Raw genomic sequence first — 12,535 nt, 5'->3', positions numbered from 1 at the left:
TGTGTGTGTGTGTGTGTGTGTGTGTGTGTGTGTGTGTGTGTGTGTGTGTGTGTGTGTGTGTGTGTGTGTGTGTGTGACCACCTCTCCTTATTATTACCCTGGTGGGGGAGGAGGGGCTGTTTATTCAGAGAGCAGCATTTCTTCTTCAATAAGTATCAAAGACGTTTGAGGCCATCGACCTTTTTCTGCTTCTCCCTGTTGTTTCTGCCTCGATCTCATTTGCTTTCTCTGTGAAAGAAAAGGATCCATTTTCATATTGACAGTAAAATACAAAAGGATTCATCATAATGACGCCTGACTAACGATTGTTGTCATTATTGATTTAGTCAGCTTAGTTCATGTTGAATAAATTATAATTCTATATTGTAACCAGAGACTGTAAACGAAGATGGACATCTTGTCCCACTTTCCAGAAATGAAGCCAAAAATATCCTGGATACAAAAACTACCATCTTGTGCCGATTACGTCATTTGGAGCCAGAGTCTGTTCAATAGCGTTTGTGGTGCGGAGCCATGATATCGAGGTCACAGCGATAATCAGGCTCGACCAATCACCCTCATCTTTTCACCCTGGTTTTATATAACAGAAAACTATTTAAAACCAAAGAAGAATCTCTCATTGTGATATTTGTCTGTGTGTTGTGGATCTTTCTCTCCTGACGTCACCTCACTTCTCCCGTCTTCCAGGAATCGGCCCTCGCCCACGTGGAGCTGCCCGCCACAGTGGAGACGGTTGAAGCCGCCATAAAGAAACACAAGGACTTCACCACCACCATGGAGCTGAACCTGCACCGGATCAAAGCTGTGATCGAGGCCGGCGAGAGTCTGATCAGCCAGAGCAACATCTACTCCGATCGCATCAGGGAACGCATCGACACCCTCGCCAACAGGTACCGATACACAAGTTAAACACAAAAGGATTAAAGTCTGGACTCACGCTGACGTAGACGACTGTCTGACAGTGTTTGTGTTTTAACTTTATACCAGTTTCACTTTAAATCTTTTAAAAGCTCCAGTCACACTGAGGTTTCTCTCTCGCTTTGTAAGTTTGTTTCGATATGAACATTAGTAAAGTGTGAGCATATGGCCTGTAGAAATAAAAGCAGATATATCCGCCCGTAGCTCACACCGTCCTCCTCGCTGGGTGTTGTGCATCTGAGCAGCTGCTTGAACACAATATACAACTACAACAATGAAAGAATAGTAGCAGCTCAACAATCTGAAGAAAAGAGACTTACAAGTGGAACTGAAACAGAAACACAGAAAAGGAACTGACACCTGACCATGAAATCTGGGTGATGGCTGTGTGTGTCCGCGCGCGTGTGTGTGTGTCTGCGCGTGTGTGTGTGTGTGTGTGTGTGTGTGAGTGAAGTGGGGGTTGGGCTTTTTTCTGTGTTCAACAATAGGTGAACCATACGGTTTTGGGATTTAATTTACATCAATTAACTCTGGGGACGTTAATTTTTTCTCCCATGGACACAAGTAAATGTCACAAAAGTGTCACATTGTGATTTATTATATTTTGGTTGTTTAATAGATCATTACATCAATCAATGTTCTTTTTAATAAACACAAGACATTTTCTCTGTTGTCTACAAATATCAACATTTAATCTGAATATTTCCAGGCAGATCATGTCTGAATATTGATATACGACACAGAAATAAATATAAAATAAAATGTCCTTACTTCCCCTTCAATTCAATCAAGCTGCACTAAATTACACACGTAAACATCTGTCCCCTAAAAATACCTGATTCCTTTTCAAGTTCCATGAAACATTCTCTGAGAAAACACTGTGAATGATCGTCTCAGCTGGTGGAAAAAGAAAGAAGACAAACAAAGATAGAAACACAAACACACGTCTAAATATGCTTTGATTGTGTCACATGTTCAGTTATTGACGAGTTTGTCCTTCGCTCTTTCAGGGGAAACCAGAACAGAGAGCTGGCTCAGCGGTGGCTGGAAAAACTGAATGACCAGTGGGAACTGCAGAGGTTTCTCCAGGACTGTCACGAGGTAGGAGACCAAACTGGTTTCACACACGGGACGACCTCACAGGGACGTTGATCAAACCGGTTTAAGAGCATTTTAATGGGGAAAGTAAAGAAGATGGCAGTGATATCGTTTGTTTTTACGGGAGCCGACTTCCTGTGTGTTCTCTAGTGGCAGCATCAGGTATCTCAGCAGTGTCACTCAGCAGTCATGATCATTTCATTGTGCATATAAATATTTCCTTGTGATTGAGCTTTAACGTTGTCAGTGTCATAGTTACACATTGGGAAAAGTTGTACTTGGCTCATTTGTAGTTTGTAGTTTTCTTTTCTTGTCATTCAGTAGTTAGATAATGTTCTGTATCAACAACAACCATCTTTTTTTAAACCGTGTACATGAGTTTGTACGATGATATATTACATAGACTCATCGATTATAGTGTATTTCATATCATTATATATTATTCTCTATCCTTATTGTTTCACTTTGACACCACCACAGAATGAACGACTTGATTAGCAGGATTTTGTGTCTTGGTATTTTCAGGCGAACCACTTTAATCCTCTGTTGTTGTAAGCTATCATTTGCATGGGCCACACCCTCGTGCGTGTCTAGTTGTGTTGCACACAACTCACCCCCGCTGCCTCCTGCAGCTCCTGCTCTCTCACCCTGCAGTCACCGGAGCTCTCTGGGCCAAAACCTTGTTTAGTTTCAGCAACTTTCTCTCTTTGGCTCCGCTGAATAATTCAGCAGAGCAGCACCTCATTACTAATTCAGAGGAGGAAGAGTGTATCTAACTGTACATGAGTGTGTGTGTGTGTGTGTGTGTGTGTGTGTGTGTGTGTTGTGTGTGTGAACCTGAGCTCTCAGCTGGCAGGGTGTGTTCTTCTCTTCACTCAAACCTTCATCCTTGTGTTTCCCTGCTGCTCCCCCTCCACTCTACTCTCTACACTGACATTCACAGTCAGTAATGTTTGACAGTGATAACATCTTAAACATCTTACAGTTTGATTTTGTTCTTTAAAATAAAAGTTTTTATTTCAGCACACAAGCACTGACGTCTCTCAGAGACATGTTACCGTCCAACAGATAAATCTGTCTCTAGTTGTAACAAATCCAGTGCTTATCGTCATGTACAAAACAGAACATGTTTTATAAGGTTTTGTTCATTTTTGTGTAAATTAATAATTATTTGGGTATTTTTCACATTTATTTGGTTCAGTTATTCAACAATAACACAATCATTTATCAGCACAAGACTTGTTACCAGTCACATGGGTCCTCAGGTCTCTTTGTGATTGGACGCTGTACAGTTCATACAGCCTTGTCCTGGGAACAACTTTAAAACGAGTCTGAGAACCTCTGCTGTAATGTCAGAGGTTCTTCTGTAGCCGGCATCTTCCACGTTGTCCTCAGAACAACTCCGTCTTCGGGACAATAGGAGACTGAGGAAGTGAACTCAAGTTAACACTGTTTCACCCGGACTCACCTCCGGGTCCATTTCAGGAGAAAGAGTCGTCGTATAACAGCAGCTGAATGCTTCTTCCTGCTGTTTGTGCTGGACTCACCCGTCACTTACACTCAGCTGTGTAGATAAACTGGTCTGGGACATGTTATAGATAAACTCAATTAAATGTAGCCTGTAATGCCAGTAATGTGTTTCTGTCACATGCTTAGTCCAAAGAAGGAACATGTGTATTTTATGTCTTTAAGTCTTCCCCATGTGTTTATTTATATATTTTATTAAAATCTAAAATGTAGTCATCAGTTATTCTTGAAATCCCGTCAGTGTCTGTTCAAAATAGAAAAGAATGAATTTGAAAAAAAAAAAGCTCTGATTGAAAACATCTGGTAAATAATCAGTTTTTATTATTCTGCAAATAATTAGTATTAGAAATATTACTGATTTAATTTGTTTTTATTTTTCAAGTTGCTAAAATGTCAGTTGTAGTAACATCGTCAGATTCTTTATTCTGTTCCACTCATAGTTCAAAGTGCAATGATGTTAAATACACAACAAAGAAAAATCTCCTTTATGAAATTGACGATAATATTTTATGTTTAACTGACACTTTTAAAGCTTTGTGAGACGTCTGTTTGAATTCTGATGACGTGATGATGACAGCGGGTCTATGAATCCTCCTCTTCCGTTTCTCGTTGTTCTCCTCTATCTACCCCCCCCCCCCCCCCCTTTCCCCTACCCATTCATCCTCATTCATTCTCTGTTCGCCCCCAAAACACACACACACACACACACACACACACACACACACACACACACACACACACACACACACACACACACACACACACACACACACACACACACACACACGTCTTCCTCTTCCCTCATTCAATTCATTTACAGTCTCAAGGGGGGCATCAGGCTGTGACCCACCGTGACCTCTGCAGCCGTGTGTGTGTGTGTCTGTGTGTGGGTGTGTGTGTGTGTGTGTGTGTGGGTGTGTTACACTGTGTACACTCCTAATGAGTGTGCACACAGTCTTTTTTGTCTGTGCTTGTACGATGTGTGAGGCATATTTACTCGTGTGTGTGTGTGAGTTTGTGTGTCAAAGGCGTGGGACAGAGATCCAGCCCCGGAAACTACAGATGCATCATTCAGGAAAAATCGCTGCTCGGCCCAATCTTCCACTCGCTGTCCCTCCTCTCTTCTCACTATCACACCTCCTCTGTCCAGACCTCTGCTCTCTCTCTCTCTCTCTCTCTCTCTCTCTCTCTCTCTCTCTCTCTTCTCTCTCTCTCTCTCTCTCTCTCTCTCTCTCTCTCTCTCTCTCTCTCTCTCTCTCTCTCTCTCTTTCCTCTCTGCTCTACCACTGCAGCAGCGTCAGGCGAGCTGGAGACAGAGAGTACAGCTGCCTGGGACTGCTGCAGAGAGGAGGAGAGGGATGGTAGAGGGGGGTGGAGTGTGGGAGGCGGAGAATAAAACAAAAGCAGCTGTAGAGGAGTCGTGAGCTCGGCTGTTAGTGGAGCCCGGCGTCTTTTTAATCCTTCAAAGCAGCTAAAACTTCAGTTTTTCACTGTTTCTGAACCTTCACACTCGCCCGTCCTCCTCCTGACACAATTTAAAACCCACCTCCTCCCCCTCAGCATCATTAGCTGTGACCGGTGAGCCTGGAGGCGCCGCCTGCCTCCCCCTGCCCCCTCCCAAAAAAAAATCAAAATCCCAGTCTTTTGCTCCTCCCCCTCCTCCGCTCCATCTCTCCTCCAACCAGACAACTCACCCGCTCTCCTCCTCGCTGAAGGTGTGAGGCCAGGGAGGAGCACCCATGCGTCGCCTCGGCAGCCTGCCATTTTATTGTTTTGGGGGAAGAGTAATTTTTTTCTAACCCGTCTATCAGTCCTCCTCATTCTTGCCCTCTCGCTCGTCACTGGTCCGCCCCTGCCCCTCCTCTCTCTCCTGGTGGAGCGTACAGTGAGGAGCGAGGAGGAAGTCTCCAGTCTGTCTCCTCAGCCTCCAGTGTTGTTGTTATTTACCCTCATGGCCGGCGTTTTTCTTTCAGCACACCTCCTGCATCCCTCAGTCGCGTTCAGCTCCCCAGAAGACACCTCTCTCTTTCTCTCCTTCCTTCTCTCCCCACGCTCGTTCTCTCCGTCTCCATCTGGCTCTGTGGCGTGGAGCATCTTTGCATGTGTGTGACGGCAGACGAGCGAGGATGCGGATACCAGCGGCTGCCTGCAGCTGCCACAACCCCGTGGGCTGTTCCTGTTAGAAGCTGCCGGTAAACGAGCCGTTCGTTGCACAGTGGGTTTGGAGGAGACCGGTTACGACTCAGGGAGGCGCAGGTGGAAACGTTAGATGCAGGTGTGAGGATGTGTATGACGGAGAGAGGAGGCTGCTGGTGCTGACCTGAATATGTTGCTGGTGCTGTTAGCACAGGCGTGAGGGGTTTCTGCTGTGTGTTGGCCTCACACAGATCATCTGTGTGTGCACATTGTGCTCTGGAGGTGTGTGTGTGTGTGTGTGTGTGGCAGCATGTTGATGCTGTGATCTCTTGTGTTGTGTGTACATGTGAAGTCCTGCCGCCATGCTTGTTGGTACACGTGTGTCTGCCGACATGTGCCTGCTGTGCGTCATTAAATATTCATGTCTGTGTGTTTGACCTTGTATTTCCCACTGTATGTGTCGCTGGTGTCTCTTTTAGCTTCTTCACACAACAGATGCTAATGAAAACATACATGTGTGATCATTTACATGTTCTGTAAATGAGTGTATTACTAACATACGTTTCTCTTATGGGGGGGACACAGTTTCAGCATTAGAGTGTGTGATCCACATCTTAAAAAAAGAGAAATCAGTATAACCAACAGTTATTTTTAGTTTTTATACTCATCCAATATTGACACCTCTCTCTCTCTCTCTCTCTCTCTCTCTCTCTCTCTCTCTCTCTCTCTCTCTCTCTCTCTCTCTCTCTCTCTCTCTCTCTCTCTCTCTCTCTCTCTCTCTCTCTCATCCTCTCCCATTCACCCAGCTGGGGGACTGGGTGTACGAGAAGATGCTGATGGCGAGGGACAGCAGCCGAGACGAGACCCAGAAGCTTCACAAGAAATGGCTGAAGCACCAGGCCTTCATGGCCGAGTTGGCCCAGAATAAAGAGTGGCTGGACAAAATCGAGAGGGTGAGTGCTGCTCGTCCGAATTGACAGAGACTTGACACCTGAGTTTAACTGGGTCATTCTGGTGCTGAGACGTTTTGTGACAACTGGCTGCTTGAAACCGGAGAAAATATCACTATGGAATTTTGTTTTTTGTATTTTATTATCTAGAGTTTGTGTTTCTTTTGACGTTTAACACTGGAGGATAGAAGAAAGAATATTGCAAAATATTGGTTTGGACTTATTTTCACGGAGTTTGGCCACTGACCTTCTAAAGAGACGTAACATATCCCTATTTGTGTGATGCAAAGTATTTAAGGGACGAATGGGCCTTGGTGGAAGTAAACGCTCTTTCTAACAGTGAACTATAGATTCTACAGCGTCCAGCGATGCACAGAGGACGAAACCACATCAGTGGCTGAAACTCTCCGGGCAACAAACCGTGTTTGCTGTCAAAGAGAAGCTAGAAACTACTTCTTGTTTCTGTTTCCCTTCAGACAGGCAGCACTGATGTAAACAGTGTGGGCCTCAATCAGCACAGCCGATCATTAATGTCAGATTTATGAAGTCGTTCTGTTAAACACTACAGTTACTTAAAGCGTAACGAAGCCAGTAGCAAGGACACAAAGTCTCACAGGGGTTTAAAATAGAGAGGAGAGCTGTAACCTCCACCACTGCTCTGCGTCCTGATTGGATCTGTTTCATATTAAAGTGGTTTACCAGGCACGTCAGCGTCTTCAGCCGGTGTTTCCCTAGCTACACCTCCGGGTTCTGTGGTTCGACGGTGGACTGTTGTGTTCACGCCTCTGAGCGGCGGCTGTGCCGTGACTCTGGATGTGTAAACTCATCACTGGTCAGGAGAGTCAGTGACTTAGAGCCACGTTTCCTCTCTCATTGCTGCTTTGTGATCCTGGTTCAGGCGACGTCACACACCGGGTTGTCGTGTTCATCGTGGCACAGTTCATGTGTGTGATGCTGCTGCCCAGTTACAGTCCACATGACGTCTTTAAACTCCAGTTTGCTTTGCTCTCAATCTCTCAATCTCAATGTCTTTCCAAGTTGACGGCTCCTGGCTCCTCTTTTTCATTCTGAGATGTTTGTATTCGTCTGTCGTGTGTTATGTTCTGCGATGTTTTACTAGGAAGGAAAAGACTTCGGTGCGTGTCAGCAGCTCACGTGATGCCTCCTCAGTGTACTCATGGGGTGTAGTAGTGACACATGGAGTCTGATGGACCCATATGTGCTGATGTGGAAAATCAAACCTGTGACTGTTTAGTTCTCAGGGTGTAATTCTATGCGATGGGATGTTCGGAGTAAACAAACCTTGGCTTTACATCCGTTCTGAGACACTGGATATTTACCGAAGAGACACTGATGCTACATTTCTTATGATAAACCTCAGCACTTGTGATTCTATATGAAACATTGAATATGGCTGTTCCGAGTGTAGTTCACTCATAAAAGCTCATTCTTGATCTATCATGCTGCAAACAGTCGACTGTGATGTAATGGCTCAGTCCTCTGCAGTCATACTGGGCAGGGCTGAAACTGAGCTCCCCTGTGGGAGCAGCCTGAGCCGAGCCACAGCACAACACTGCGTTTAGTGTGTATCTGTACACACACACTGTGCTTTAAAGCAGCCTTCCACATCACGAGGCCACAGAGGAAATAACCAATGACTGTCTGGTTTTGATGAGAAAGTGTTTTTATGATTAATACTTAAAATGATGCCGTCTGTAAAACAATCTTAAGGCGGAAAAGTTTAAGCATGTTCCACAAAACTGCAAGGTCCATGGTTTGAATCCCTCTGCCCGGCCATGTTTACCATCTCCCTCTTACTCATGATTACAGTACAAGCTAAAAGCTTAAAATACACCAGTGAAGTCGGAGTGTTACATCGTCTACGTGTCCTCGTCCAATCAGCTCTGTGACATGGTGGCTGATGGCTCGGCAGCTTTACCCACGGTTTCCCTATAAGCTGCTCATTAAGTCTAATTACTGTACCACTGATTTGGTCATTTCTCTCCATTTCTTCTTCTAGTGGCCACTGTGTGTGTGTGTCTGTGTGTGTGTGTGTGTGTGTGTGTGTGTGTGTGTGTGTGTGTGTGTAGCTTTGCATGTTAGCATGTGTGTGTGTGTGTGTCTGAAACCATGGGTTCAAGAAGTGTAGAATGATGGATATGAAATGAGATAATGTAGAGAGAGCACCGATCTGTTTCTGTAGATGTGTTAGAAGAACAGGAGAATTCTATGTATTAGAACTGACAGAATTGCATTTGTTTACATAAATTATTGGTGTAATTACTGTGGACACCAAATCCAAAAGGTCGTTGCTCGTCTGAATCGTTGCACCTCGAGAAATATCAAATCTGCTGCTGCTCAAAAGTATAAAAGAGTCCATTGTAGTTTTCACGCCCACAAGCTGAAGTATCAGAGAAATGTTGAGTTCAGTTCTTTGTTTCTTTGTTGTGTTTATTTGGCAGATGGTAAAGAATCAGAACAACCTACTCAACACTTGTCAAAACTGACACTACTCAAACAAAACTGCTCAACGCATTCTCCTTTTTTGATGGATTTGCTTTGTGTGATTTCAACATATATAATTTTTGTTTTGTTTGTGGCATTCAGAAAGATTCATGAATTATTCTCTGGGAAATCTGTGGAAATGTTCCATCTCACAATATTAAAGAAAGTGATTTTTGTCCGGATCACGGTAAAACTTAGTTCTTTATATGTCTTTATATGCCCCCCCAAGTTTTGTGGAAATACGAGCAGTAGTTTTCGCATCAGGCTGCTGAAAAACAGACAAACAAAGGACAGAGGTGAATACAGATGTGTTTAGAATGACGAGAGAAGCATGATTTTACTCACACTCACGTTTATAAAGAAAGAAACTTGTGCTTCAACACGTCTGTGCAGTGTAAACACGGCTCAGCGCGCACTAACAAAATGAAAACACTTCAACACTTTTCCTCTGCACTCATCTGTCTTGTACTTAAAATCATAAAAAAATTAGGAGATTTTTAAAAAGTGGGTCAGGGACATTTTTAGCACCTTGTAATTTCTTTAGAGCTCTTCTAGCTTTTACAGTTTGGTTTTAGGGTTCATGATAAAAGAGGTTCAGGGTTAGAGTCCGGCAGTTAGAGGTTAGAATTGAAAGTGCAGAAGTACAACCCGTGTGTGTGTGTGTGTGTGTGTGTGTGTGTGTGTGTGTGTGTGTGTGTGTGTGTGTGTGTGTGTGTGTGTGTGTGTGTGTGTGTGTGTGTGTGTGTGTGTGTGTGTGTGTGTGTGTGTGTGTGTGTGTGTGTGTGTGTGTGTGTTTCGATGTGTATCCAGCTCAGGCTCTTCAGCAGCAGTGTGTAGTCACATGCCTGCTCCAGGGTCGTTGCTTAGCAACTTATACGTTTTTTTTTTTTGCTAGAAAATATTTATAGGATTTGGATTTTTATCATGTAAATACACGTTGCTGACTGGTGTCCTTTTGCCTGCTGCGGCTGTGTCTCCATGTTTCCTCTGAGAGTCTTCAGTCTATTTATGTAATTAGGTAAGAGCGGCTGTCTGAAGGACTCCGTGAAGCACATGGCCTGTTTTTAGGGAAGAGTTATCTGCCCATGATTGCATGAGGATCTGTATTACAGTAGCAGTGCATGGAGGAAGAATATGCATGAGATTTTTCGAGGGAAATTAGTAACTGTCCAAACAAGACAGTCTATACATCAAGGTCCCACCTGCCCCCTGGACTGTGCCGTCCTCATCACTATCAGTAAAACCCAGAGGCAGATGCCAACTCTGGTTAACTCTGGATAGAAAGTGCAACAACAACAAAACTAAGAAAAGAAATACATCCATTCTTTGTAAAAGGTTGTTTTTTTCTGTTTTGTAAAACTGTGTTTAGACTGCAGGAGGTTTGGGCTGATTGGATTCAAACCTCCCGAATACAGGCGGAGGAATCGGGTCTGGGTCTGTAGTGGAAGTGTTTTACAGATCCAGTCTCCTGAACTGCCTGAAGACTCGTCCCAGTCTGATTAACACCATATATGCCTGATATTGGGATTGTTATGGTTGTGTCTGAGCTTTCACAGCTGATGGTCTGGCCAAGCATCAGCAACCATTCTAACCTTTGAGCTCAAATTTCCCATCATGCTACTGTTGACAGATATTTCTCACTACAAACATACTTCTAATATGACTGCAGCCTGTTGTCATGCGCGGGGGTGCATTGCTCCATTAATTCCTCTGCCACACTAACGTTCTGGAGTATGTGATGCACCATTGTTTTTTTAAATCTTGAACTGTGTGTGATGTAACCCAGTTTTAAAATAGTTTTGGATCATAAAACTCCTGCAGAGGTTTAGGACTGAGTTGAGGCCAGAGGAGATATTTCTGAGGAACATATCTGATCAGCTGAAAACAAGAAGAACGAAGTGGTGTCACACTGGCTCATTCGTGGTCGTCCCTCAGATATCAGTGCTGTGACGGTGGGGGGGGGGACACCCCAGCAGAGGATCATGATGCATCTTGTGCACTGTGTCAGTTTGTGGTGACGTTGAGCAGCAGCTGGAACAACGTGTCTCCTCTTTCCTGTGATTGCGGTGGTTGCCCGGCAACAGCTGCCCAATCCCGTCTCCCTTCACCTCGTCTTCCCTCCTCTCTTCGCTCAGCACGTGTGTGAAGGTCATTCCTGCTTCCTCCCCTCGTCGGTCCTCTCCCCTCTCACCACGGGACAGGAAGCAGCCTGAGATTCAACAGGAAGTGACGTAAGACTTCCAAGATAGCGAAAGAGAGCTGCTTTGGAGTATTGAGATCCATCCCTCACTCGTTAATGTGGTGTAGTATAGAAGGCTAAGTCTAATAAGCTGAGGTTCGCAGTGTGCTGAATGTGTAATGTAATGTTCAATCAATAACTGCTGTCGCTGCAAGATGTCCTGGGACTCCTCACCGGGCCGGAGCGCCAGACAAACAAATCTGAATATACACTTTGATCATATCGCTACTTGAAAACTTAAGGTTTGTGAATGAACATGGACCAAACTAAAAAGTCAAAAGTACGGTTTATGTCATTTTAGGTTCCTGTTTGTTTTTAATGAGTTATTATATTATTAAAAATATAAATTGATTGACATCTGTCTGCGATACGACGGCTCCACTCCCCCAAACGCTGCTGTGCAGACTCCAAATAACATCTCCAGCACAAGACGGCAGAACCTGTATCCAGGATATGTTGGCTTGGAGACGAGTCGTCCATCTTGTCATTCAGTTTAATACTTGGCTATAAAAATAAATTAACTCCATACCTTTTAAATTTCATATGCATATCAGCTCACCTACTATATTTGAACTACTGACCAGTAGTTTTGTGCTGCCTCTGCAGAACTGTGTGTGTGTGTGTGTGTGTGTGTGTGTGTGTGTGTGTGTGTGTGTGTGTGTGTGTGTGTGTGTGTGTGTGTGTGTGTGTGTGTGTGTCTGCCTGCTGTGAGAACATCGATGAGGCCCTTTTACGCAGAGCGAGTGGTGAACCGATTTGCTGAGATCTGCTGTTGTATTTTTATTCCAGTTTTATTTAGAAACTTTGCCGACGCTGTTCATGCCAGTAAAAGCATAAATGATGAGGAAGACGAGCAGGAACGAGTCTCGTTGATTTGTTTTCTAATCTAAACCATAGCTGGACAGTCAGTAGTTATTATCTTTCGGGTTGTGCACTAACAGAGACCTCACATCCCACCTGTCGTCATCTGGTCTCATGCCTCCATCTTTTCACCTCTGTACCTGCTCACTCTGACCTGAATGTGTCTCATAGTGAAACTGTGCAGCAGCTTCCTCTGCCTGCAATGCACATGGGTTTGATTCCCAGCACGATGGCAACACAACATTCATTCTGTTCCACAAAGATTTCACTGTTGTGTTGTCAAAGATGATCAGCAGTGGGG

General features: G+C 44.3%; 2 protein-coding genes across 6 annotated transcripts in view; both read left to right on the top strand.

Moving 5' to 3' along the window:
- The window catches only part of LOC117773272 (spectrin beta chain, non-erythrocytic 1-like), a 750,817-nt gene that overhangs the window by 27,130 nt on the left and 711,152 nt on the right, over positions 1-12,535 (top strand). For 4 of the 5 annotated variants that reach the window (XR_004615891.1, XM_034605032.1, XM_034605031.1 and 1 more), the window contains exons 23-25: positions 688-890; positions 1,929-2,019; positions 6,486-6,632. Coding sequence is in view for 4 of the 5 variants with exons in the window: in XM_034605032.1 (XP_034460923.1) it covers positions 688-890; positions 1,929-2,019; positions 6,486-6,632 (441 nt within the window). In the remaining variant the exon portion in view is untranslated. Of the gene's footprint in view, positions 1-687; positions 891-1,928; positions 2,020-5,217; positions 5,736-6,485; positions 6,633-12,535 lie in introns of those variants that run through there. The other variant, XM_034605034.1, reaches the window with a different exon arrangement.
- Positions 1-12,535, top strand: part of si:ch211-14c7.2 — a 432,059-nt gene that overhangs the window by 68,592 nt on the left and 350,932 nt on the right. The window lies entirely within an intron of this gene.

Source organism: Hippoglossus hippoglossus, chromosome 13 (assembly GCF_009819705.1).
Source record: "Hippoglossus hippoglossus isolate fHipHip1 chromosome 13, fHipHip1.pri, whole genome shotgun sequence".
Taxonomy (NCBI): domain Eukaryota; kingdom Metazoa; phylum Chordata; class Actinopteri; order Pleuronectiformes; family Pleuronectidae; genus Hippoglossus; species Hippoglossus hippoglossus.
Note: the sequence above shows the minus strand (reverse complement) of the source record. Positions and strands in the feature narration are given on the sequence as shown.